At 44.3% G+C, this 20,744-nt stretch overlaps 1 protein-coding gene across 2 annotated transcripts in view; it reads left to right on the plus strand.

Moving 5' to 3' along the window:
* The window catches only part of TPP2 (tripeptidyl peptidase ii), a 182,669-nt gene that overhangs the window by 156,148 nt on the left and 5,777 nt on the right, over positions 1–20,744 (plus strand). For both annotated transcript variants that reach the window (XR_015190167.1, XM_086528335.1), the window contains exons 25-32: positions 1,808–1,893; positions 2,706–2,757; positions 4,893–5,030; positions 5,117–5,182; positions 5,269–5,361; positions 6,961–7,056; positions 7,142–7,240; positions 7,330–7,425. Coding sequence is in view for 1 of the 2 variants with exons in the window: in XM_086528335.1 (XP_086384461.1) it covers positions 1,808–1,893; positions 2,706–2,757; positions 4,893–5,030; positions 5,117–5,182; positions 5,269–5,361; positions 6,961–7,056; positions 7,142–7,240; positions 7,330–7,425 (726 nt within the window). In the remaining variant the exon portion in view is untranslated. The remainder of the gene's footprint in view (positions 1–1,807; positions 1,894–2,705; positions 2,758–4,892; positions 5,031–5,116; positions 5,183–5,268; positions 5,362–6,960; positions 7,057–7,141; positions 7,241–7,329; positions 7,426–20,744) is intronic.

Consider the following 20,744-nt stretch of genomic DNA (forward strand, 5'->3'; position numbering starts at 1 on the left):
AGACAATTGTACCCTACATCGATAAGCTTAAATTTTAGCTTCAAGGTTTCAAAGATCAAGACACCTTTTGTACTACAGATCTTGACGGCGCAGATGTCATACTTGGCATGCCTTGGAACCATAGAGTGGATTCAGCTATCTACTCTCAGAATAATACCATCAAGTTCATCCATAAAGGGAAAAAGTACGAGATCAAAGCAGGCGTAAGCGGGGACACCATACCAATGGTAAGTCATACTCAAGTCTGTAGAGCAATTAAGGATTGTGTGTAATGTTGTTTGCTTTATGTAAATGATAGCCATGATAAGATGCATGTTGAAAATCAAGAACAACTCAAAGTCTTGGGAAAGTATAAAGATTGTTTTTCAAAAGATATTCCCTATCAACTATCTCCAAAATGTCATGAAGAACATCATATGGATCTCATTCTTGGTGGTTCTCCTCCCAACATTGCGCCTTATCGAGTGAGCCATCCTCAACAAGAGGAAATCAAGAAGCAAGTGGAAGACCTACTTAGTCGTTGGTTGATTAAGCCTAGTAGCTTGCCCTTTTGATCTCCAGTTCTTCTTGTTCAAAAAAAGGTTGGCATCTTCAGAATGTGCATCGACTATTGGGCACTCAACAAGATAACTGTGAAGAACAGGATTCCCATTCCACAAATTGATGACATTTTGGATCGCCTTGGTGGCGCCAAGATTTTCAGCAAGATTGATCTTCTTTCTTGCAAGTGGCTTCCAAGCCTTGCCAAACTCCCTTGACTACAATGCACTCTAGTAGCTCTTCATTCCTTTGATAAAGAGAAAACGTGTGCACGGATTGAAGTGGACAGGTCACAGTCCACTTGAAGCATGAATACCTGCAGAAGTATCATGTGGTTCACCCAAATCCATGACCTCTGCACATTGATGCCCATATGCAATCTCCTCACCGCTTGTTTCACATTTGACAAGTGCGAGTTGCATCAGTTTTGAAGAACAAGCATGTGGTCTCATGCTTACCCTTTTTTACTTCCTATCTGGAACAGAATCAAAAAATCACTAGGAGAAGAGAGAGACTTGACCCTTGGGACTGAGAATTGACAGTCTTGAGTATCCTTGCACCAATGGAAACTCTCACGCCCCAGATTGGGCGTGAGCAGGCTTTTACTCCCATATTTCTCAAAATGTCTTGTAGAAATACCATATGTTACATAAATAACTATGTTGCATTCTGGTACGAGCTTCTCTTGTGCGGTCAATACAATTTCAAATTGTATTTGAGTTTTATTGCAGTTCCATTAATGGACAGCCTCCACCACCTTCTGCCATAGCACAACCCCCGATTGACGACAGTATGTACCCAAGATGTGTCCTCTTACATGTTGCATTGACAAGTAGTGCACGGTATAATCAATGACAATGTTTACATGCATCAGCTCCAGAGATGCCCAATAATGTTGAACAGTATAGATTATAAATTACTGATATTCCTGCTGGAATGATAGAGATAGATTCTGTGCAAGATATTTAGAGTCTTTGGTTATATTCAGAAAATCTCGATTTTTTTTTTCTTTTTGTTTTTAGTTCTGGCTGTTCTAGTGTCTTTTTAGAGTGCCTTGCGCAATGATGTCATTGCATCAGTAATATCAAGACTATGCAAGATTCTCAAGATAAGTGCTTATTGACATTTAGAAAACAACATGGAATGTGTGCGTAGATAGAGGGAAAAAGAAACATGTAATTATAGTGAGAGAGAAGCTATAATGGAGTATCTCCATTTGTTAGTGCTTTGATACTTTCTAACAAGTCATTTGTTGTTTTTAACACAGAATTTTATTCGACTTTCTTTTTTTTCCTGTATTGATGGTGGAATAACGGGAAGCTTTGCCTTCAAACCAAGATCCTTGTTAAGTGGGTAAGTGCAGTCTCTTAAAGAACGTTATAAAGAGCTCTTAAACAGTCACAGTGTTCTTGAAAAGGGATAATGTGGTCCGTAAGAGCATGGCTCATTGCTATTCATGATACTGCATGGGTGAAGCTGAAAGCACAGTTATTGAGCAATCAGAATCTGTGAATGGATTGACTATGAAGTTAGTTGCTATTTTGATCATACTAGTTTACTACTTTTATATTGGTAATCAGCAAGAAATGCACCATTTCCAAATGTGTCAATTTATATGAGATGATAGAGCAAGAAATAATGCCACTGCTTGTTGGCTACAATTGGTAGATCTCAGTGAGGGGATTCCTGAATGGATCCCTCCAGTCCTTTGTATTGCACTTGAAAATTCATAGTCTTTAAAAGTGAGAAAGGTCTGCATAGCTAAATGGGTTTTCAATGCCATTCAGATATAGGCTAACTAGAAGCACTAGGTATAGCTAAGTTGTAGGGTCTCCAGACTCTTTCCTCAAGGTGCAAGAGGCTGCTTGCAGCGAGACTCGGTCTTTAGAAAGGTTAAAGAAAAGTGTCACATAGAATTGCCTGTAAAGCTAATGCACTTTTTCATTCACTATTAAGATAAAGGTTTCTTTTGAAATCAAGCACTGTTTTTATTCTCTATTAAGCTTGCCAAGCTGTTCCTTTAGTAAGGTTTTGTGTGTCTACTCTCCACACAGGTAGGTCAATCATTATCTTTTGCAATCTCATCATGCAGAGCCTCTGGTTTTTTACCAAATTTTAGATTGTGTTTTGTGTGTGGATTGATCATTGAAGAGTGTTATGTACAGAGAATCAACAGCATTCTATATTGCATCTCCAGCAGAGGACAAGCTGCCAAAGGTACATACAATCTCTACGATCTACCTGACGAGAATAGGAATATATTGTGCTAATTCTTTCTATCTTTTGTGGTGCGTATGCCCTATCAACTACCTTTTCTTTTGTGCTAATTTTTCCAATTTAATGCTTCTCTTAGTGCTAGGCTTCATTATGGCTGAGTCTGCCCTTGATCTCCAGAGTCATGACAGAAACTCAGCACGCTGAACTTTGTGTTGATGTATGCTCATGTGTGTGTGCATGTGGTGTGTGTTGTGTTTGGGAGCATATGTTTGTACCTAGTTCTACACCCACTATTGGGCACTGACGACGTTAGTGGGGATGTCGTGGTATTTAGTCAATACTATGCATGATGGAGCTGATGGTTATATTGTCTCGTGGGTGACTACCATGAGTCTATACCTTGCACTTTCCTTCAAGGGTGAATCTGGGTATATCCTGGATTCATCTAGGTATATATATATATGCAAAGCAGCTTTTATTTCTGGTTATGCATCACCTTGTGCATATATTTTAAGGCATTCTGAAGGTGCACCCCTTATCTTGCTGCTGAGCTTAATGATTCTCTGTGTTTTCAGTGGTCTGTTTGGTTATACTTCTGTCTAATCTGCAAGAGATCTTCGTAGGCAAGCTGAGATTGTAATGTAGGGGTGATCAGAGTTTTGACATATTACAGCTTGATGCATCGCTCGTGAAAATGGACATCTTCTCAAGTATGGTGGGAGTTGCATGCTCTCCTGTCAGTCTTGTTTCAGTTCTTCCCTGCACTTAGAAAATAAGAGAGTTGGACCACTAATGAGTACCTCAGTTGAACATACGACTTGAATCAGCCAAATTTATCTGGCATCTAAGAATGAGTTTTGAATTCAATCCAGCTAAGCACTGGGAGATGGAGACCACGGTCTTCAATTTTTCAAGATTGAATTGACTGGGAGCTTGAGAGCACCTGTATTGCGTACAACATGCACTGTAGCAGTCAGCTATCACTGATAAAAGAAGACGGATGGTATCCATGCATTCAATAAATTGTGAATCCTAAAGATTTGATCCCGTGAAACTTCTGTGAACTGGAATACAATGTGCTGCAAGGTTGCATCCAAGTCGCAAAACGTCTTATCTGCAAATCCATAAAATGAGATTGCATGTAATTTGCATTATCCCATTATGCCCAACAGCTGGTTCTGCTCTGGATACTAAGCTTACCTGGAGGATCATAATAATTTTGGAAACATACTTCTGCCTAGTTCACCTTGTTTTCAATAACACCATTCATTCATCAATTGGGATGGCTTGTTTCAGATTGATGTACGGAACTTGCAAAGTCCCTTCTACTTCTGTTGATACTTAAGTTGAGCCCTCCATCTTCAAGTAGGCAGTCTCCAAGTCTTAAACAAACTGATCTGCTTTGAATATCTTATCGACAGTATGATGAATAGGCAGTGGACAAACATCTATGGAAATTTCTTTGAAAGAGAAACACTAAGGGCAAAGTGTGATGTGATCCAAAGCCGACTCCGTGATTTTATGGACCTTTGTGTAAAGGTAGTTCAAAGGAGAGTTACCAAGTGAATGTGCAAAGGAACCGCAAGGCTAGGTAAAGAAACAACAGAGATTTTGGTGCTTATAGAAAAGATTACCAGAAGATATCTTGTGACGTTTAACGACCCTCCTACTTGAAATTCTTAATAAATTAGTGTAGCCTTGAAGGACTTTGATGACCAGATCCAATTTTATCAACATGCATCTGGAATTGGAATTGTTTTCTGGCTGCAGCGTAGCTGATGGCATAGGTTGACTGTTATTACAATTTGTTGTGGCCAACGTGCACTTCATAACCTTCTTTACTGTGCCTTTCGATGACTGACGGCATGCTTTTGTCATTGGTGTTGGGGCATGAAGGACCATTTATTTGGCTTAGATGGGTTTATTTTAGCAGGTTTCACCTACATATCAGCTACTCGCCTTTCCATACCTCCTTTGCATATAGGTTTTCATGGATATATGTTCTGGTTCTCTTATGCACTTATGGTTTGTGCAGCCCTCTGGCTTTCTTGTATATGTTTTCTAGACAGTCCCCGTCACCTATTTCTTGTAATATTCTTTTGGTCAGAGGAGAAGAGCTTTTTGTTCTCGTGCAGGACTCGCAAATAGGTACTTCGCTTCTTGGAAAAATAACATATGGAAGAATTCAACTGCACAGTACCAAGGATGAGAAGAATGGCCAAGTTTGCCCAGCTTCTTATCCATTGACATGCATAGTCCCTCCAACAGCAAAGGTGATCGTTGCAAATGGGTGACTTTTCTATCCTTCTCGTTGAGGAAGGTTGGCCAAGAAATTAATTTTATGCTGGGTCTTATTCAGAACGAAGAGAAACAGAAAGAAAAGGATACAGGAAAGAAGACTCTTGCACAAAGTTTTGAGGAGCAGGTAGTACATGCTGCTGGATACAATTATTGAGTATAATTTCTTCTTCACAATCACAACTTTTCTATATTGCCGTGGGCATGTGTCAGGTACGAGATGCCAAGATAAAAGCATTGTCAAATCTTTCAAGAGGGACCCCAGAGGAACGTAAAGAGTGGAACGATCTGGCTTCAGCCCTCAAGGTAATTTGGATAGCTCAAAGGTTCAAGTGTAATTATTTTCCAATTTTATGTGCTTGGAATCTTGGTCATGCCATGATTGTGTAGTGACCATCATCCCAACTCTTGCTCTTATTGATACAGCGTGACCCGTCCTCCTGGCGGGGGAGAGATGGAGAGGGAAAGAGAGGGACACGTGGTGGACAGGGATCTCCTAGCCGTTTTTTGACAGCTCACCGTCGTTTAGTATATAGAGGGATGGCATGGCAATACAGGTTGTTATTGGCTGAATTGCAAAGGATGGGCAGGACGTGATGACTTGTCCATTTGGTAGTTTTGATCCTTATGCAGGGAAAGCTTGTTTGTAGTTTTAGGAAATGGATGAATGGAAATCGAAACAGAATTGGATATACACATTCAAAAAAGCTTTGGGGTTCTGGACACTCCAGAAAACGGTCAACATTATAGACTCAAAATTTTTCTGTATACTAGAATACTTCAACCCCCAGTACGGGTATTAGAAACTTTTAGAATCGTCACACTCCTGCTCTTTCATTGTTTATATTCGACATGTCTCATTGAGAATGCCTCTGCCCAAGAGGGGAACCCCTCATGGATTTCTCGGCATGCACTCCAATCTCTCTCTAGAGGATGAGTTGCTGACATTCATTGCTAAATTTGTCAAAATTGCCGCTTGTTCACACCAATCTGCACGTTGCTTAGCGGAGAGAAAGCCATGTTTGTCACTTTGGAACTGAGGCACCACCTTACCTGATAGACTATGAGACACGGGAATGATTTCAGATTGTGGTTCATTGACCAGAGCAATGGAGGACAGTTGTCAAAATTGCTTGGAGCTTTTTCTCATAATCCTTTGTGTTGCAGAGAGGATCTGCTGAGAGACAGAATATAGAGCAGGCAGATGCAACCACCTCACATAGACTTTTCATCAAGATACTCCTGCATAGAAATATTGACCTTGAAAAGATAACACTAGTACTTCGAATTCTCAAAGAGGCGTCTCTTTAGAGCACTAGAGTCAATGAGGGGATGCATAACCACCAAGAGCATGATCTTGCTTCCTGGTACAGGAGGCTTAGAGCCATTATCTCTCAGTACTGCTAACATTTTGAATATAGTGGGCTTGAACAGCTATCATAGGAGAAGTCACAGGCTATTACAGCATGATTCTTTTCATGATTTTTTTGCTGATCTCCTCTTTGTTTGTATGGCTCCTTTGGATGACGCATCATTTTTGTCAGCCATCATATAAGATTTATATGTTAGCTTTCTTCTTTATACTCACAGGCATAGGACATATCTGGATGGTTTTCTTGTAGCTTTCATTGTCATAGGTCAGACCATTTAACATGCTGACGAGTGGAGACATTTAGTACAAAATCTCGCTCCATTCTTTGGCACTAAGGTCTCGACAAGAGTTCTCAGAATACGTGAAGACACATTGTTTCAGAAGTTCCCTAATTTCAATAGTTGTGACTACACATCTGTGTAAAAGGGGTTGTACAACAAAGGGTAAAGGTTAAGTCGTGTACTAAATGCATCCCCATCATCTTAGATCTCTGAATCTTGCAATCTCTTACTGGGAAGTTTTTTTCAATGCAGCTCGAGTTTCCAAAAAATTTAAAGCTTTTGCATGAAGTTTTAATCAAGGTCTCTGCAACTCAAAAGAAAGAAGACGGAAAGGATGCTATCAATGAGGTGCACCAGCTCCCAAGCGTTTTATAGATTTAAGTTCTCTGAGGGAAATATATGATTGTCGTTATTTACCTTGCACTCGTGGCAGGTTATTGATGCAGCAGATCAAGTAATTGATGTTATTGATAAAGAGGCACTGGCCAAGTTCTTCGGAATGAAATCTGTAGCCGAAGAACCAGAAGCAATGGTTTGCTATTTATTATTTGTGGTATGAAGAGTGCATGTTTCTGTTCCCTTGGAAGTTTCCAACTGAAAGGATTTTCACTGCTTATCCAGAAAATTGATCAAGAAATGGAGAAGCAGCACGATGCATTGGTGGATGCTCTGTACAAAAAAGGCCTTGCATTGGCAGAGTTGGAGGATGATTCAATTGTGAGGCTCTTTTTGTTGTCTTTGCTGATGGAGTCAATTTATTCTTCAATTCAAAGTTTTCATTGCTTCAAACATGCTCATTACAGCTTACTCCAGACTGTTTTGAAAACTGGTCAATTCAGTTGCTCTTTTGTTGATTCATCCATTTCCACATCCCATCACTTCAAACTTCCATCCTGTGAATTCTCCTTAAAAAACTATTAGGGGTGAGATGGCGCTTGTTGCCGAGACCACCTTCTTTCCCCAGACTGGCAGCATATAGTTTTATTTATGGTTCCAAGTCATTGCAATGGTGTGAAAGGAGGGCAATTTCCTTGCCGCCGTCTTTAAGTAAACAAAATGCTCCCAGTAGATACGGTTCTTCTGCCGACATCGAAATAGAATGGGCAAGGGAACGGAAGCAGTTAGCAACAATGATATTCATAAGATAACTTTTATTAATCAACAATGAGGGTCGGGAGCGAGGGCTGCCTTGATGAACGCCGTTGGGTGAGCCATCATCTGGGCTTGTCTCTCCTCCAGCAGCTCGATGTGCTCGGGCTCAAATCTCCTCGATCTGTCTGCGATGGAGTCATGGGGGCTGGCATCCGGTAGCGCGCGGGCGTCGTCTGACTTGGCTTGCTTCAGCCTGTTGGAGGGTCACTCCCCTCGGTGGGTCTGGGAGTGGAAGGGGTGTAGCTCTCTGAAAGAAATCCGTAAGCTGTGACTACTTCCCCCCACCTGGGTCGCTGTAGGTGGCTGCAGTATTCTATCCCTGTGCCTCTGTATCTCTAGCAAGTAGCGCCCCAATTGTCTCTGATCTCGAGAGTGCATAATCTCTCGGAGGGTAGGCTGCCCTCTGAATAGTGGCTCGTATCAGCCTCTAATATCCACGTAAGCTGTGCACCTGCAAACAAAATGCTCCTCATTCTCCACTTCCTCTCTGTATACTCTACACACTCTCTCCTCCCTAGGAATGTCGTGAGCTCCCCCCACCTCGATCTCTAGTCTGTGTGATGACACTCTCTGTGCAATCTCTAGTCTGTGAGCTATGTGGCATGTAGGTGTCCATATAGCGTGGTCGTTGTACGTACCCATCCTCCAGTATGGTAAGAAAATGATCTCTGTGGAGACATCTTCCAGTGGAGGGGAGATGTAATCCAAGTCTGTCTGATATAGAGCTGCAAGAGATCCTGTTGGATCACTATGTTTCTCTGACTACGTGAGAGATGAAGCTGGGAAAGTTGGGGTCGTACTGGAAAGGTGGCAAACTGTCAAGGTCAAGGCCGTGTTCTCCGAACCATGCTCTAATCTGTGTGTACCATGCTCTGTCGTACCTAGACTCTGCTATCTGTATAGCTGACTCAATGCTCGCCGTGTGAGTCTATCGGTCGGGAGCTCTCTCACTCTCTGGATAAAGTAGACCGTCTGGAAGAATGTCTCTACTACCATGGGGGGGTGGCTAGCTCCTCCCTGATGATGTCCTAAGGCACTGTGTGCTTCCCTTGAAACAGGCGAGAAATCATATAGATCTGTGGTCTCTCAATGCGTGCCCATTGGCTATCTGTCAATCCGGATGCCCACACTGCTGCTGCATACATGAGGGCTGGAGTGACTGATGTGTCAAATAGCCACTCCTTCGTGCGGGGCTCTTGAAAGTGTGCTTGAGAGAGAGAGAGAGAGAGAGAGAGAGAGAGAGAGAGAGAGAGAGAGAGAGATGAAATGAAATGAAATGTTATATTAACGTCTTCAAAAGGCCAAAGTGACCTATGAGACCAGAAAGTTACAATGTGGTGGCTCTGATACAAAGTCATAGTAACAATTGACAGAATGACAAAATGACAAAATAAAATACTATGGAATCCTAAACTGGTAGGTGTGAACTAAGCAGCTAAGCAACTAGCTGGGATAGCTAGATCACAAGAGATCCAGCATCGGGTCGCTGGGGGATCTCAGCAATCTCCTCCATGGTAGTAGTCTGACCGGGCGTCGTGCATGTCGAGCCAAAGTGATCCAAATCCTCTGATGCAGCCTCCGTCGATGCTGTGTAGTCCTCCACAGTCGTGGGCATCTGGATCTCCCCAGCTCAGTCGCTTGGTCGATAAGTGTGCCTCTGGTGTCAGGCAACGCGCTGTGCTGTGGTAGTAACTCCTGCGGGTGTCCAGTGGCACCTCTAAAGAAGTTTGTGATCTGTCTCTGAGACTGGCTAGTGTCACGAGTCTGTGGCAACTTTACCTGTTGATTTCTTTTTGGGGGAAATTTTATTTGACTTGTTTTAAAGCACCCCTCTGGAAATGCCAATGCCCTAGTTGCATGGTGTGAGGCGGACAATGAGAGTCTAGGCTGGACGGCCAGTGAGCACTGAAGTTGGGCAAATGGACTAAGGTTAGCCACGGTGGGGCCACGAGTGTAAATCACCTGATAACTGGCCGACATTGCATTTTTCGATGTGGTTCCAGTGGTGATTGATGGTCAGATGACCAATGTGAGTGCCATGGAAGCATCTCCTAAAATTTAGGGAACTGCTATTTTGGACCTGAAAATGTGTTCGTGTCATTACCTTCCGTATGACAAGGGGAACATTTTATAACTCTTTCGCGAAGTCAACCGGGCGCGAGATTTTTAGGCGGCAACCCCGAAATGGGAAATGGCTTGTAAATGCGCCAAGTGGCACATTTCTGTGCACTTTCCTCATGCAAGAAGAAGTGGCACTAAATTTATAGCTGGGAGGCTCATTTGTAAGCTCTCTGTCACAGGTTAAGAGCCATGGAGTGCTTCCTTTCCCTCTTATGTACAGTGCGGTGCGAGGAGTGATGCCCTGCACGCTACGCACTGCTCTCTCTCTCCCCTATCAGCAGTTATGTTATGCCCCTCTAGTGGGCTTCTCATTTGACCAATGTACAGTTGTGTGGGTTCATGCGCGATTGCCGAGGCAAGAGCCTCTTGCACAGGTACTGGATTAGCTAGTGGCTAATCCCCCGCAAGTACAGGTGAATTCGGAGAGGTTTCACGTGCGAAATCTCGTCCGATTCAAAGGGCAAGTAGCCCTACAGGTGCGGGAGCTTGAGGAGTTGCTACGGATGCGACCGGCACGCGAAACGGAGCTTGAAACAGGGAATTACAGCCCGTTGTGTATTTTTGCAGGTTTAGGGTTTTGGCCCTAAACGGTCTCTAATAACCCCAGGAGGTTCGGGGGCGCGAAGGGACCGCTGTAGAGGTGATGTGGCGCATTTTCGGGGCAGAAAACAGAGAATTCAGCGTGCTGTAGATTCTCGCCAGGTTTTGCAAAGTGATCGTATGCGTCGGGAAAGTCATCTATTGCGTGGGGATATTGATTGTGAAGTGACCTAGTAAAGTTATGCTAGAACAAATGAACTTCAGCCCAGATTGTGCAGGCAGCTTGTAGGAAATCACAGGTTTTATTCCCTCTGTTAAGGAATAAAAAAATACTGAAAGGGGCGCCTGCCGTCAACCTTTGGGGCCTACAGGTATCGCTGTCTGCCTGGGAGCATTCTAGCTTCCTGGCCGTGCTTTTGTTTTGAAGTGTAATTCCAGTCTCAGTTATAAGTTCCTTTTAAGTCATTGCTTTGTGTGGTAAAGTCAAGTGTTGAAGAATCGGGTGAAAGCTAAAGTCTACCCCCCTACGGGCCGGTTACATGGTTTCGTAGCCGGGACAAGATCACTTTTTCCTCAAGAAGTGAGCCTTGGTTGGTTTGCGGCGAAGACACAAAGCACAGGAACTTGGAATTACACTATGGTTGACAAGACAGACGATGCTAGAGAAGAGGGTTCCTCTTCCCACGATAGACAGGCTATTCCTTTACAGCATGAAGTTGGCGAGAGTTCACGACCGCCACTATCTATGCCTTTTGTTCGTTTGAATGCACAGCGAGAACAGGTTCAAGGGTTCATGACTGGGCACTTTGAAGAGGATGCGTTCAGGACACAATTAGTTGCTACTGTGAATGTCTTCACTCATCTGGTACAGAATCCCAGGTTTATGGATTATTTGCAAGCACCATTAAAGTCACAGCAGGCAAGGGAATGCCCTCAGCATACAGAGCCCGTTGAGGCTCAAGCCCAGGTCCCCCATACGACTGAGCAGGATAGGGAGCATTCACATATTTGCGGAGTCATGTCAGGCTCCTAGACAAGTCCCTCCCGTCCATGAACAGGTGGCGAGGATCCCTACTCCACAGGTTTTGCCAGTTCAGCCCGCCACCTTTCGGGGTCAAAATGTTGCATTGAATGGACAGGGAACCAGTCTCCAAGCAATGCGTCATGTTTTTCCACCACCCACGGTACATCCTGGGTATTTTGGGGGTGGATCCGTGTTCCAAAATATGGTTGGTTATGCGCCTGGAAACCAGCAGTACATGCCTAGAACAGTGTTTGGGGGTATGCATGGCATGACGCCAAACCCCATGTATGGTAACATTGGCATGCAGCAAGGCTTTCAGAGCAATCAGGGCCAGTTTGGGGTGCCACAGGGCAATTTTGGCATGGCTGGTTTTTCTGGACAGCAGCCAGATATGGCACCTTTGATGCAGAATCTCAATGACCAAGGGGCACCGATGGTCCCTACTACAGTGCCCATGCTGCAGACGCTTCCCTATGACAATTTGGGGCCAATAGAAAAGCCAAAACCATACGAAGAAGGTGGTGCAGCTATGAAGTTCAGCACCTTTAGTGGTTTTGAGGATAAAGCAAAGGCTCTTACTTTCCTCCAGCAGTTTGATACAGCTTATGTAGGAGGGAATTTATAGAAGCCTCTAAAGTAAGAAAAGCTGCCACTTTCTTAAAGGACAATGCGCTCACATGGTGGATGACATTTTTAATGCAAGGACAGGCACCCGCCACTTGGGTTTACTTCTAGCAAATGTTTGCATCTGCTTGGCTGTCAGATGAATTTGAAGCCGACGTCATGACAGATTGGCACCAGCTTACTTCACTACATGCAAGAGCTTGTTGGAGTACAATAGGAGGTTTTGTAAAGCATTACTCTCAGTGACCTCCTACAGATTTGTGCCGTTGACAGAGCAGATAGAGAAGTACTGTTGTGGGCTACCTAAAGGGCTTCGTGATTACTGTACCAAGAACAGAGTGGCTACCCTCACTCAGCTTATGGAAGTTGCTAACACTGGTCTTGCCTTGTTGAAAGGAGAAGACAGTGGGTTTCCGAGCAACGAGAAAGGAGGGCAGCAAAAGAAAAATTCAGCAAAGCAGCCCTTTACGAGAGCGGCTCCTGAAGCGTCCCAGGGGCCAGCTAGGTTCAATAAAGGCAAAGGTTCAGCCGAGACTTCTAGAGTGCAGGCAAGGAAGCAAAAAAGGAAGCCTTTTATGCGTAAGACGCCCGAGGAAAAGGTCTTGATGGCTGAAAACAAGTGCTTTATATGCGAGCAGACTAGTCATTTTGCAACCAACTGTCCACAAAAGAAAAGGCCAGCTGACTCAGATGACAAAGAGGACAGGAAAGGAAAGAAGCCTATGCCCTCGGCAGGTTTAGTGCCAGACATGTTGGGCGACAGGCCTAGTACAGATGCCAGTGAGTTATGCAGAGCGTGGGGTAAAGTTAGAGACCAGATGGCACTTATCTTCTTTGATCCAGATGCCAAAGCGAACTTTATCACGCCAGAATTAGCTATGAAGCTGGGCACCAGAGCTGAAGAGATGGGGTATACCGTAGACACAGGATTGGCATGTCCTGGCCCACTCAGAGTGCGTTAGTCCCATCATTGGAAAGCTGCGTCTGCATATTCAGTCGTATGTGGACACAGAAGAGTTCTACATCATGCCACTGGAAGGATGTGATGTCTTGTTGGGGATCCCGTGGATGTTCCGAGTGCATGGAGTCTTGGATGCCTACAACGAAAAGATCATTGTACAACATAGGGGCAAAACTCACATCTTGGATGTAAAGCTAAAAGGAGAGTCGGTCCCTATTGTATCTTTGCTTCTACTATCACTTCTGTAATAAAGAATCATCTTTTTGCGTACTTGGTTTTTGCACGTGATGTTTCAGATTGTTGTCAGTCAAATTTATCTGTGCTAGATAAAGACAAGTTAGCATTTTTGCAAAAGTTTAATGGCTGCTTTTTTGATTCATTACCATCTCAACTACCGCCAGAGAGGCCCGAGGATCATGCGATGGATTTGGTGCCAGGTTGTAGCCCACCAAATAGGCCACCTTATAGGGTTAGTGAGGTGCAGCGGAAAGAGATTATGAGCCAAGTGGAGGACCTCTTAGAGAAAGGGCTGATTCAGCCTAGCTCGTCACCCTATTGCTCTTCAGTGCTCTTAGTACAGAAAAAGGATGGCTCGTGGCGCATGTGTATTGACTACCGTGCGTTAAATAAGAATACCATCAAGAATAGGTTTCCTATTCCAAGGATTGATGATATTCTTGACCGCCTCGAGGGTGCGGCGATTTTCAGCAGGATTGACCTTAAAAGTGGGTACCATCAAATTCGAATTAGGCCCAAGGATGTGCATAAGACTGCGTTTAGAACGACGTGGTCTCTATGAGTTCTTAGTGATGCCATTTGGTCTTACGAATGCTCCTGCTACATTCAATAGGATGATGGATAGGATCTTCTGTCCATATCAGAACTTTGTTGGCACATTCTTTGATGACATGATAGTCTACTCGAAGAATGAAGAGGAGCATAGGCATCACCTGACCATTGTGTTTGAAGAGTTGCGCAGGAACAGATTGCTCATCAATGGCAAGAAAAGCGAGTTCTTCTTGGAAGAGATCCACTTTCTCGGACACATTGTGTCAAAGGATGGTGTCCGAATGGATCCTGCGAAGGTGGAAGCAATCAAGACATGGCCAGCTTTAAGGACTGTGCACGATGTTTGTAGCTTCTTAGGGCTATTTTCTTACTACAGAAGATTCATTCGTAACTTTGCAGAGATTGCTTCACCTTTACATGCTTTGCAAAAGAAAGAGGTCACTTTAATAGATTTCAGCTTTTAATCTCTCAAAGGAAAAGATGACTTCAGATCCAGTCATTGTTTTGCCAGATCTCAGGAAGCCATTTGTGGTCCAATGTGATGCTTGTGGCAGTAGCATTGGTGCAATGCTAATGCAAGATGGCAGGGTAGTAGCCTATGAGAGCAGAATCTTGCAAGGGCTAGAGACGACCATGCAGGTCTATGAAAAAGACTTACTGGCTGTGATTCATGCGCTCTGAAGTTGGAAACACCATCTGCTAGGTGCTGATTTGTTGTCCAAACGGTTCATCAGACCTTGCGATACTTTTTGACACAGTCAAAGCTATCGGAAAAGCATATGCGATGGGCAAACATTCTCTCCATGTTTCACTTCCAGATTGTGCATGTGGAAGGCAAGAAGAATGTTGTGGCCGATGCGTTATCAAGAAAGCCACAAATTTCAACTGTGCCAATTCCTTATCATCATGAGCTTGATGACATGAAGGAACAGTATGCGAGTGACGAAGATTTTGCAAGGATCTTCGAACAGTTACAGGAAGGACAACGTCATGAACACTACCTCCTCAGAGATGGTTTTATGATGATGCATGGCAGACTCTGTGTCACTAGGCCATTGCGACATAAGGTCATGGTAGAGAGTCATGTCCCATCGTATGCAGGGCATCGTGGTATAGATGCTACAGTGAAAGCGGTTGAGACATTCTTTTATTGGCCTACCTTGAGGAGAGATATGGATGCCTTTGTGCGAGCATGTGTGATTTGCCAAAAGGTCAAGTTTGACAGGCAAAAGGCTACAGCCATTGCCGATTCCAAATAAACCATGGGAAAGCATAGCTATGGATTTTATCTTCGATCTTCCCAGAACACGGACAGGAAATGATAATATCTGGACCATTATTTGTAGATTTAGCAAACAAGCTCATTTCATTCCTGTTAGGAAGAAGATAAAACCAAATCAGATGGCACGTCTCTTTATGTACAATATCTTCAAGTACCACGGTATGCCACAGTCGATTGTCAGTGACCGTGACCCACGGATGACAAGTCTATTGTGGAGAGGCATATTTGAGAATATGGGCACTACGCTTAAGTTCTCATCGTCGTTTCATCCACAGACAAATGGGCAGTCAGAAGAGGCAAATTCTACTGTCTTGGATCTGCTTAAGTGCTATGTGTCAGAGCGCAAGGCAAAGTGGGAGCAGTATTTGCCGTTGGTTGAGTATGCGTACAATAATACAGTACATTCTTCAACGGGCAAAGCACCTTTCGAAATTGTCGAAGGTCATGTGAAAGTTTTTCCCATTTTGCATACTAAGGAAAAGATCTTTCAGGCAGATCAATATGTACAGAATATGGATGAAATGTACCAGAAGATAAAGCATGCCCTTGAAAGGACATAGGCAAAGCAAAAGAAAGCTGTTGATCTCCATCGTCGTGAATTGTTGTTTTCACTTGGTGATTGGGTACTATTGCGGTTTGAAAAGACACGCTTAAAGAAGCGAAAAGGTAAAGAAAGTCTCTTTACAAAGCTTAGTATGCATTATTATGGGCCTTTTCAAGTAACAGAGAAGATCAGTGACGTCAGTTATAGGCTGAAATTGCTTGAGAATTGGAAAATTCACAATGCTTTTCACATGAGTCTTCTCAGACCATTTATTGGTGATATGCCAGAGGATATGCCAGTTGAAGAGCAACCAGAAGTAGAAGAGCTTGATGAAATTTTGGTCCCTAACAGATCATGGCACACAAGGAAAGAAAAGTCAAAGGCAAGGTTACAAGGCGGTATTTGGTGAAGTTCAAGAACTATCCACCTATGGATGCAAAGTGGATGGAAGAGAGTGAACTGTTAGAGTCACCAAATGTATTGCAGCTTTAACTTGAAGCCTTTGGTTTACCACCTACGTATTCTCCAACTCAAGAAGAGCAAAGATCAAAAGGAAAGAGACCTACGCCCAGAGGGAGGTGATCTAGGAGCTAGCACTTCTCATGTATCTATGGATTTAGTGCAATAGAAGTGTACCCTGCTTGGCAATTGCCCTTGGGGAATAAAATTTTTGTCCAAAAGTCTGTTTAGTGCTATACAAGTAAGTATGTCTTGTCAGTTGTCAAGAGTACAGCAATTGCTTCTAATGAGTACATGTTGACGCATTTTTAAATTGTTGGTTTATTATGCTTAAAAGGATTCGAAGTGTACTAAAAGTTATGGACTCTATTAAAGCCAGTGGCACAGTGTGAAAGGTATCCACTATGTCAATGGAACTGTCTCACAGGTAGACCATACATGAGTTAACAACTGTTGAATACACAAGAGTGTTAACTATGAGCATGTATGTCTCGTACCATGTTAACCAGGTTTGTACACACGAAAAGGTTGACAGTCGTGATACGGTGTCCACAAAGTGCTGTACACAGTAATGGAATGATATTCATGCAAACAAGGACGTTCGCGATTTCAAGAGGGGGGTATGTCACGAGTCTGTGGCAACTTTACTTGTTGATTTCTTTTTGGGGGAAATTTTATCTCACTTGTTTTAAAGCACCCCTCTGGAAATGCCAATGCCCCAGTTGCATGGTGTGAGGCGGACAGTGAGAGTCTAGGCCGGACGGCCAATGAGCACTGAAGTTAGGCAAATGGACTAAGGTTAGCCACGGTGGGGCCACGAGTGAAAATCACCTGATAGCTGCCGACATTGCATTTTTCGATGTGGTTCCAGTGGTGATTGATGGTCAGATGACCAATGTGAGTGCCATGGAAGCATCTCCTAAAATTTAGGGAACTGCTATTTTGGACCTGAAAATGTGTTCGTGTCATTATCTTCCGTATGATAAGGGGAACATTTTATTACGCTGCCACGAAGTCAACCGGGCAACCGGTCGGGAGATTTTTAGGCGGCAACCCGAAAGGGGAAATGGCTTGTAAACGCGCCAAGTGGCACATTTCTGTGCACTTTCCTCATGCAAGAAAAATGTGACGCTGAATTTATAGCTGGGAGGCTCATTTGTAAGCTCTCTGTCACAGGTTAAGAGATATGGAGTGCTTCCTTTGCCTCTTATGTACAATGCGGTGCCAGGAGTGATGCCCTGCACGCTACGCACTGCTCTCTCTCTCCCCTACGAGTAGTTATGTTATGCCCCTCTAGTGGGCTTCTCATTTGACCAATGTACAGTTGTGTGGGTTCATGCGCGATTGCCGAGGCAAGAGCCTCTTGCACAGGTACTGGATTAGCTAGTGGCTAATCCCCCGCAGGTACAGGTGAATTCGGAGAGGTTTCACGTGCGAAATCTCGTCCGATTCAAAGGGCAAGTAGCCCTACAGGTGCGGGAGCTCGAGTACTTGCTACGGATGCGACCGGCGCGCAAAACGAAGCCCGAAACAGGGATTTACAGCCTGCTGTGTATTTTTGCAGGTTTAGGGTTTCGGCCCTAAACGGTCCCTAATATCCCCAAGAGGTTCGGGGACGCGAAGGGACCGCTATAGAGGTGATCTGGCGCATTTTCGGGGCAGAAAACAGAGAATTCAGCGTGCTGCAGATTCTTGCCAGGTTTTGCAAAGTGAACCCGTATGCGTCGGGAAAGTCATCTATTGCGTGGGGATACTGACTGTGAAGTGACCTAGTAAAGTTATGCTGCCAAAATTGGGCCAAAACAAATGAAATTCAGCCCAGATTGTGTGGGGCAGCTTGTAGGAAATCACAGGTTTTATTCCCTCTGTTAAAGAATAAAGAAATACCGAAAGAGGCGCCAACCTTTGGGGCCTACAGGTGTCGCTGTCTGCTTGGGAGCATTCTTGCTTCCTAGCCGTGCTTTTTTTTTGAAGTGTAATTCCAGTCTCAATCACAGGTCATTGCTTTGTGTCTCAAGTGTTGAAGAATCGGGTGAAAGCTAACGTCTACCGCCCTACGGGCCGGTTACAGCTAGCCTCTCCTCTCATCAAGCTCTCTCTATGTCTGTGCAGCTCTAGCAAAAACAAACCCAGGCATCTCTTATCCTCGTACCGCATGAGCATGACTCTAGAGAATGGTCCAAAGCCCTGTCTGAACAAGCAATGGAAGCGGCCTCGTATCTCGTAGTAGACGGGGCAATGGCATGTGTAGTGCAACTCTGTCTCAAGCTCGATGTCACACAGGGGGCATGTCCTGGCCTCTGTTGGTACTCCACTGTATCTCCCAGTCTCGATCCGCAGGTGGTGTGAAGATGTGCGTATCTGGCCAATAGCACATCGTATCCCATGAGACAAGTGGGTGTCCATGTATCTAGGCCTCGTCATAAAACCATCCTCTGTAAGCTAGAGGAGATGCTCTTTGTAGAAAGCCATCTTCGTGCCCACCTCTTGTGCTGGTAGTATCCATGTCCTCTAGGTGTCTAGCTAAGTCAAGTCCTGGCGGATGAGCCTGGTGACCTCGGACTGTGTAAGAGTCGGAGAGGACGCATCCAGTGAGTACTGGAAGGGAAATGTTATATTAACATCTTCAAAAGGCCAAAATGACCTATGAGACCAAATTGTTACAAAATTGTGAATCTGATACCATGTCTGGGTACAAAAAGACTATAACAAAAATACTACTACTACTAGAATCCATCCTCATCTGCACTTTGGATGTCGAGAGAGTATGGCTCGAATTCTCTGCTGTAGTCTCCGTGTAGCCCCTCTCCTCAATCGTGGCCATCTGGATTTCCGTAGCTCCAGTGCTCGGTCGATGAGAGTGCCGGTAGTGGTCGAATGAGTGTGGGCCGAGCTCTGCAATGTTGGCTGCTCCTGTGGCTGTCCCATAACTAGTGAAAAGAAATCCGTAATCCGTCTTTGGGACTCTCTCTCTCTAGCTCTCCCCAGTAAAGTGCCTCTATATCTGTGTAACTCAAGTAGATATAGCCCAAGACATCTCTAATCCTCATAACTCATGACCCTCCCCAGTAAAGTGTCTCTATATCTGTGTAACTCAAGTAGATATAGCCCAAGACATCTCTAATCCTCATAACTCATGACCCTAGAGAAAGGACCGAAACCCTCTCCTAATAAGCAATGAAACGGCCCCGAATCTCATAGTACACTGTGCAATGACATATGTAATGTAGCTTTGTCTCTCGCTCTAGCTGGCTGGCATAAGCGGCATGTCCTGTTGTCTGCTGGTATCCCTCTGAATCTATCAGTCCCAATCTCCAGCTGATGTGAGGATGTGTGTATCTAACCAATGGCACACTGCAAACCATGAGACGTGTATCCATGTAGCTGGGTCGAATCACAAACCCATCTCCTGTAAGGTGGAGAATATGCTCTATCCATGTCCTCCTGGTGTCCAGCTGGATCAGGTCCTGACGAATGAGTCTAGTAATACCCGTGTAAGAGACATCGAGGATGTCTAAAGAGAGTATTGAAAAGGAGGCAGCCTGTCCATGGTGAAGCCATGCATCTGAAACCATGATGTCATATGTGCATACCAGCATGAAGGGTCCCCTGAAGAGCTAATTGTTTGGAAGACTCAAGGGCCAGTCTAGCATATCTGTCTCTAGTAGTATCCCACAAGCTGTGCACAAAGGAGACTCGTTTGGTAAGCGCCTCAATCTCCATAGGAGGGCAGCTAGCTTTGCTCGAATGACAGCGTGGGGTACGGAGGCCTTGGCTCTGATCAATCGAGAGATCATAGATACCAAGGGCCTCTCCATACGTCTCCAACCATCTTGGCCTACAGAAGGTCCCTATATCTGCACCGCATACAACATAGCTGAGGTTACTAAATTATCAAAGAGCCATAACTTTGTCCGAGGTTCTTGGAACTGAACCTGGGAACACATCCTCTCCAAGCCTCCCAAGGCCACATAAGCTCTAGTCAGTCTAGTCTCTGCTGCTCTCCACAAAGAAAACCTGGTCCCAGTGAAGACAACCCCAAGGTAAGTGTATGCATCTGTATACTCTACAATCTCCTGACATATGTGAAAGTCGGTGCTAATCTCCTGATCCACTGTGGTGTGGTGTTAAACACCATAACCTTGGTTTTACCAAGGTTTACAAACAATCCACTATCCTCTGCAAAACTATGTAATGCATCCAACTGTCGTTGCATACCCTTTGGTGAGTCAGAGATCAACACAATATCATCAGCATATAACAAGAATGGGATCTAGGTCCCTGCTAGCTCGACACCTCTATCACCCTCTCTGTCAATGTAATTAGACAGCTCATCAACATACATACCAAATAGAGTAGGAGACAATGGGAAACCCTATTTCACCCCAATGGTGGAGTGAACTAAATCAGATATTTTCTCCAGGGTGCGTACATGTCCCATCACTGATCATTATAGATCCATAATCCCCCAAATCAACACTATGGGCACCCCCATCTCCTGCAGTCTGCGCATCAATCGAGCTCTCGGTACCATGTCAAA

This window comes from Adiantum capillus-veneris, chromosome 14, assembly GCF_014529385.1.
Source record: "Adiantum capillus-veneris isolate H3 chromosome 14, ASM1452938v2, whole genome shotgun sequence".
Lineage (NCBI taxonomy): Eukaryota > Viridiplantae > Streptophyta > Polypodiopsida > Polypodiales > Pteridaceae > Adiantum > Adiantum capillus-veneris.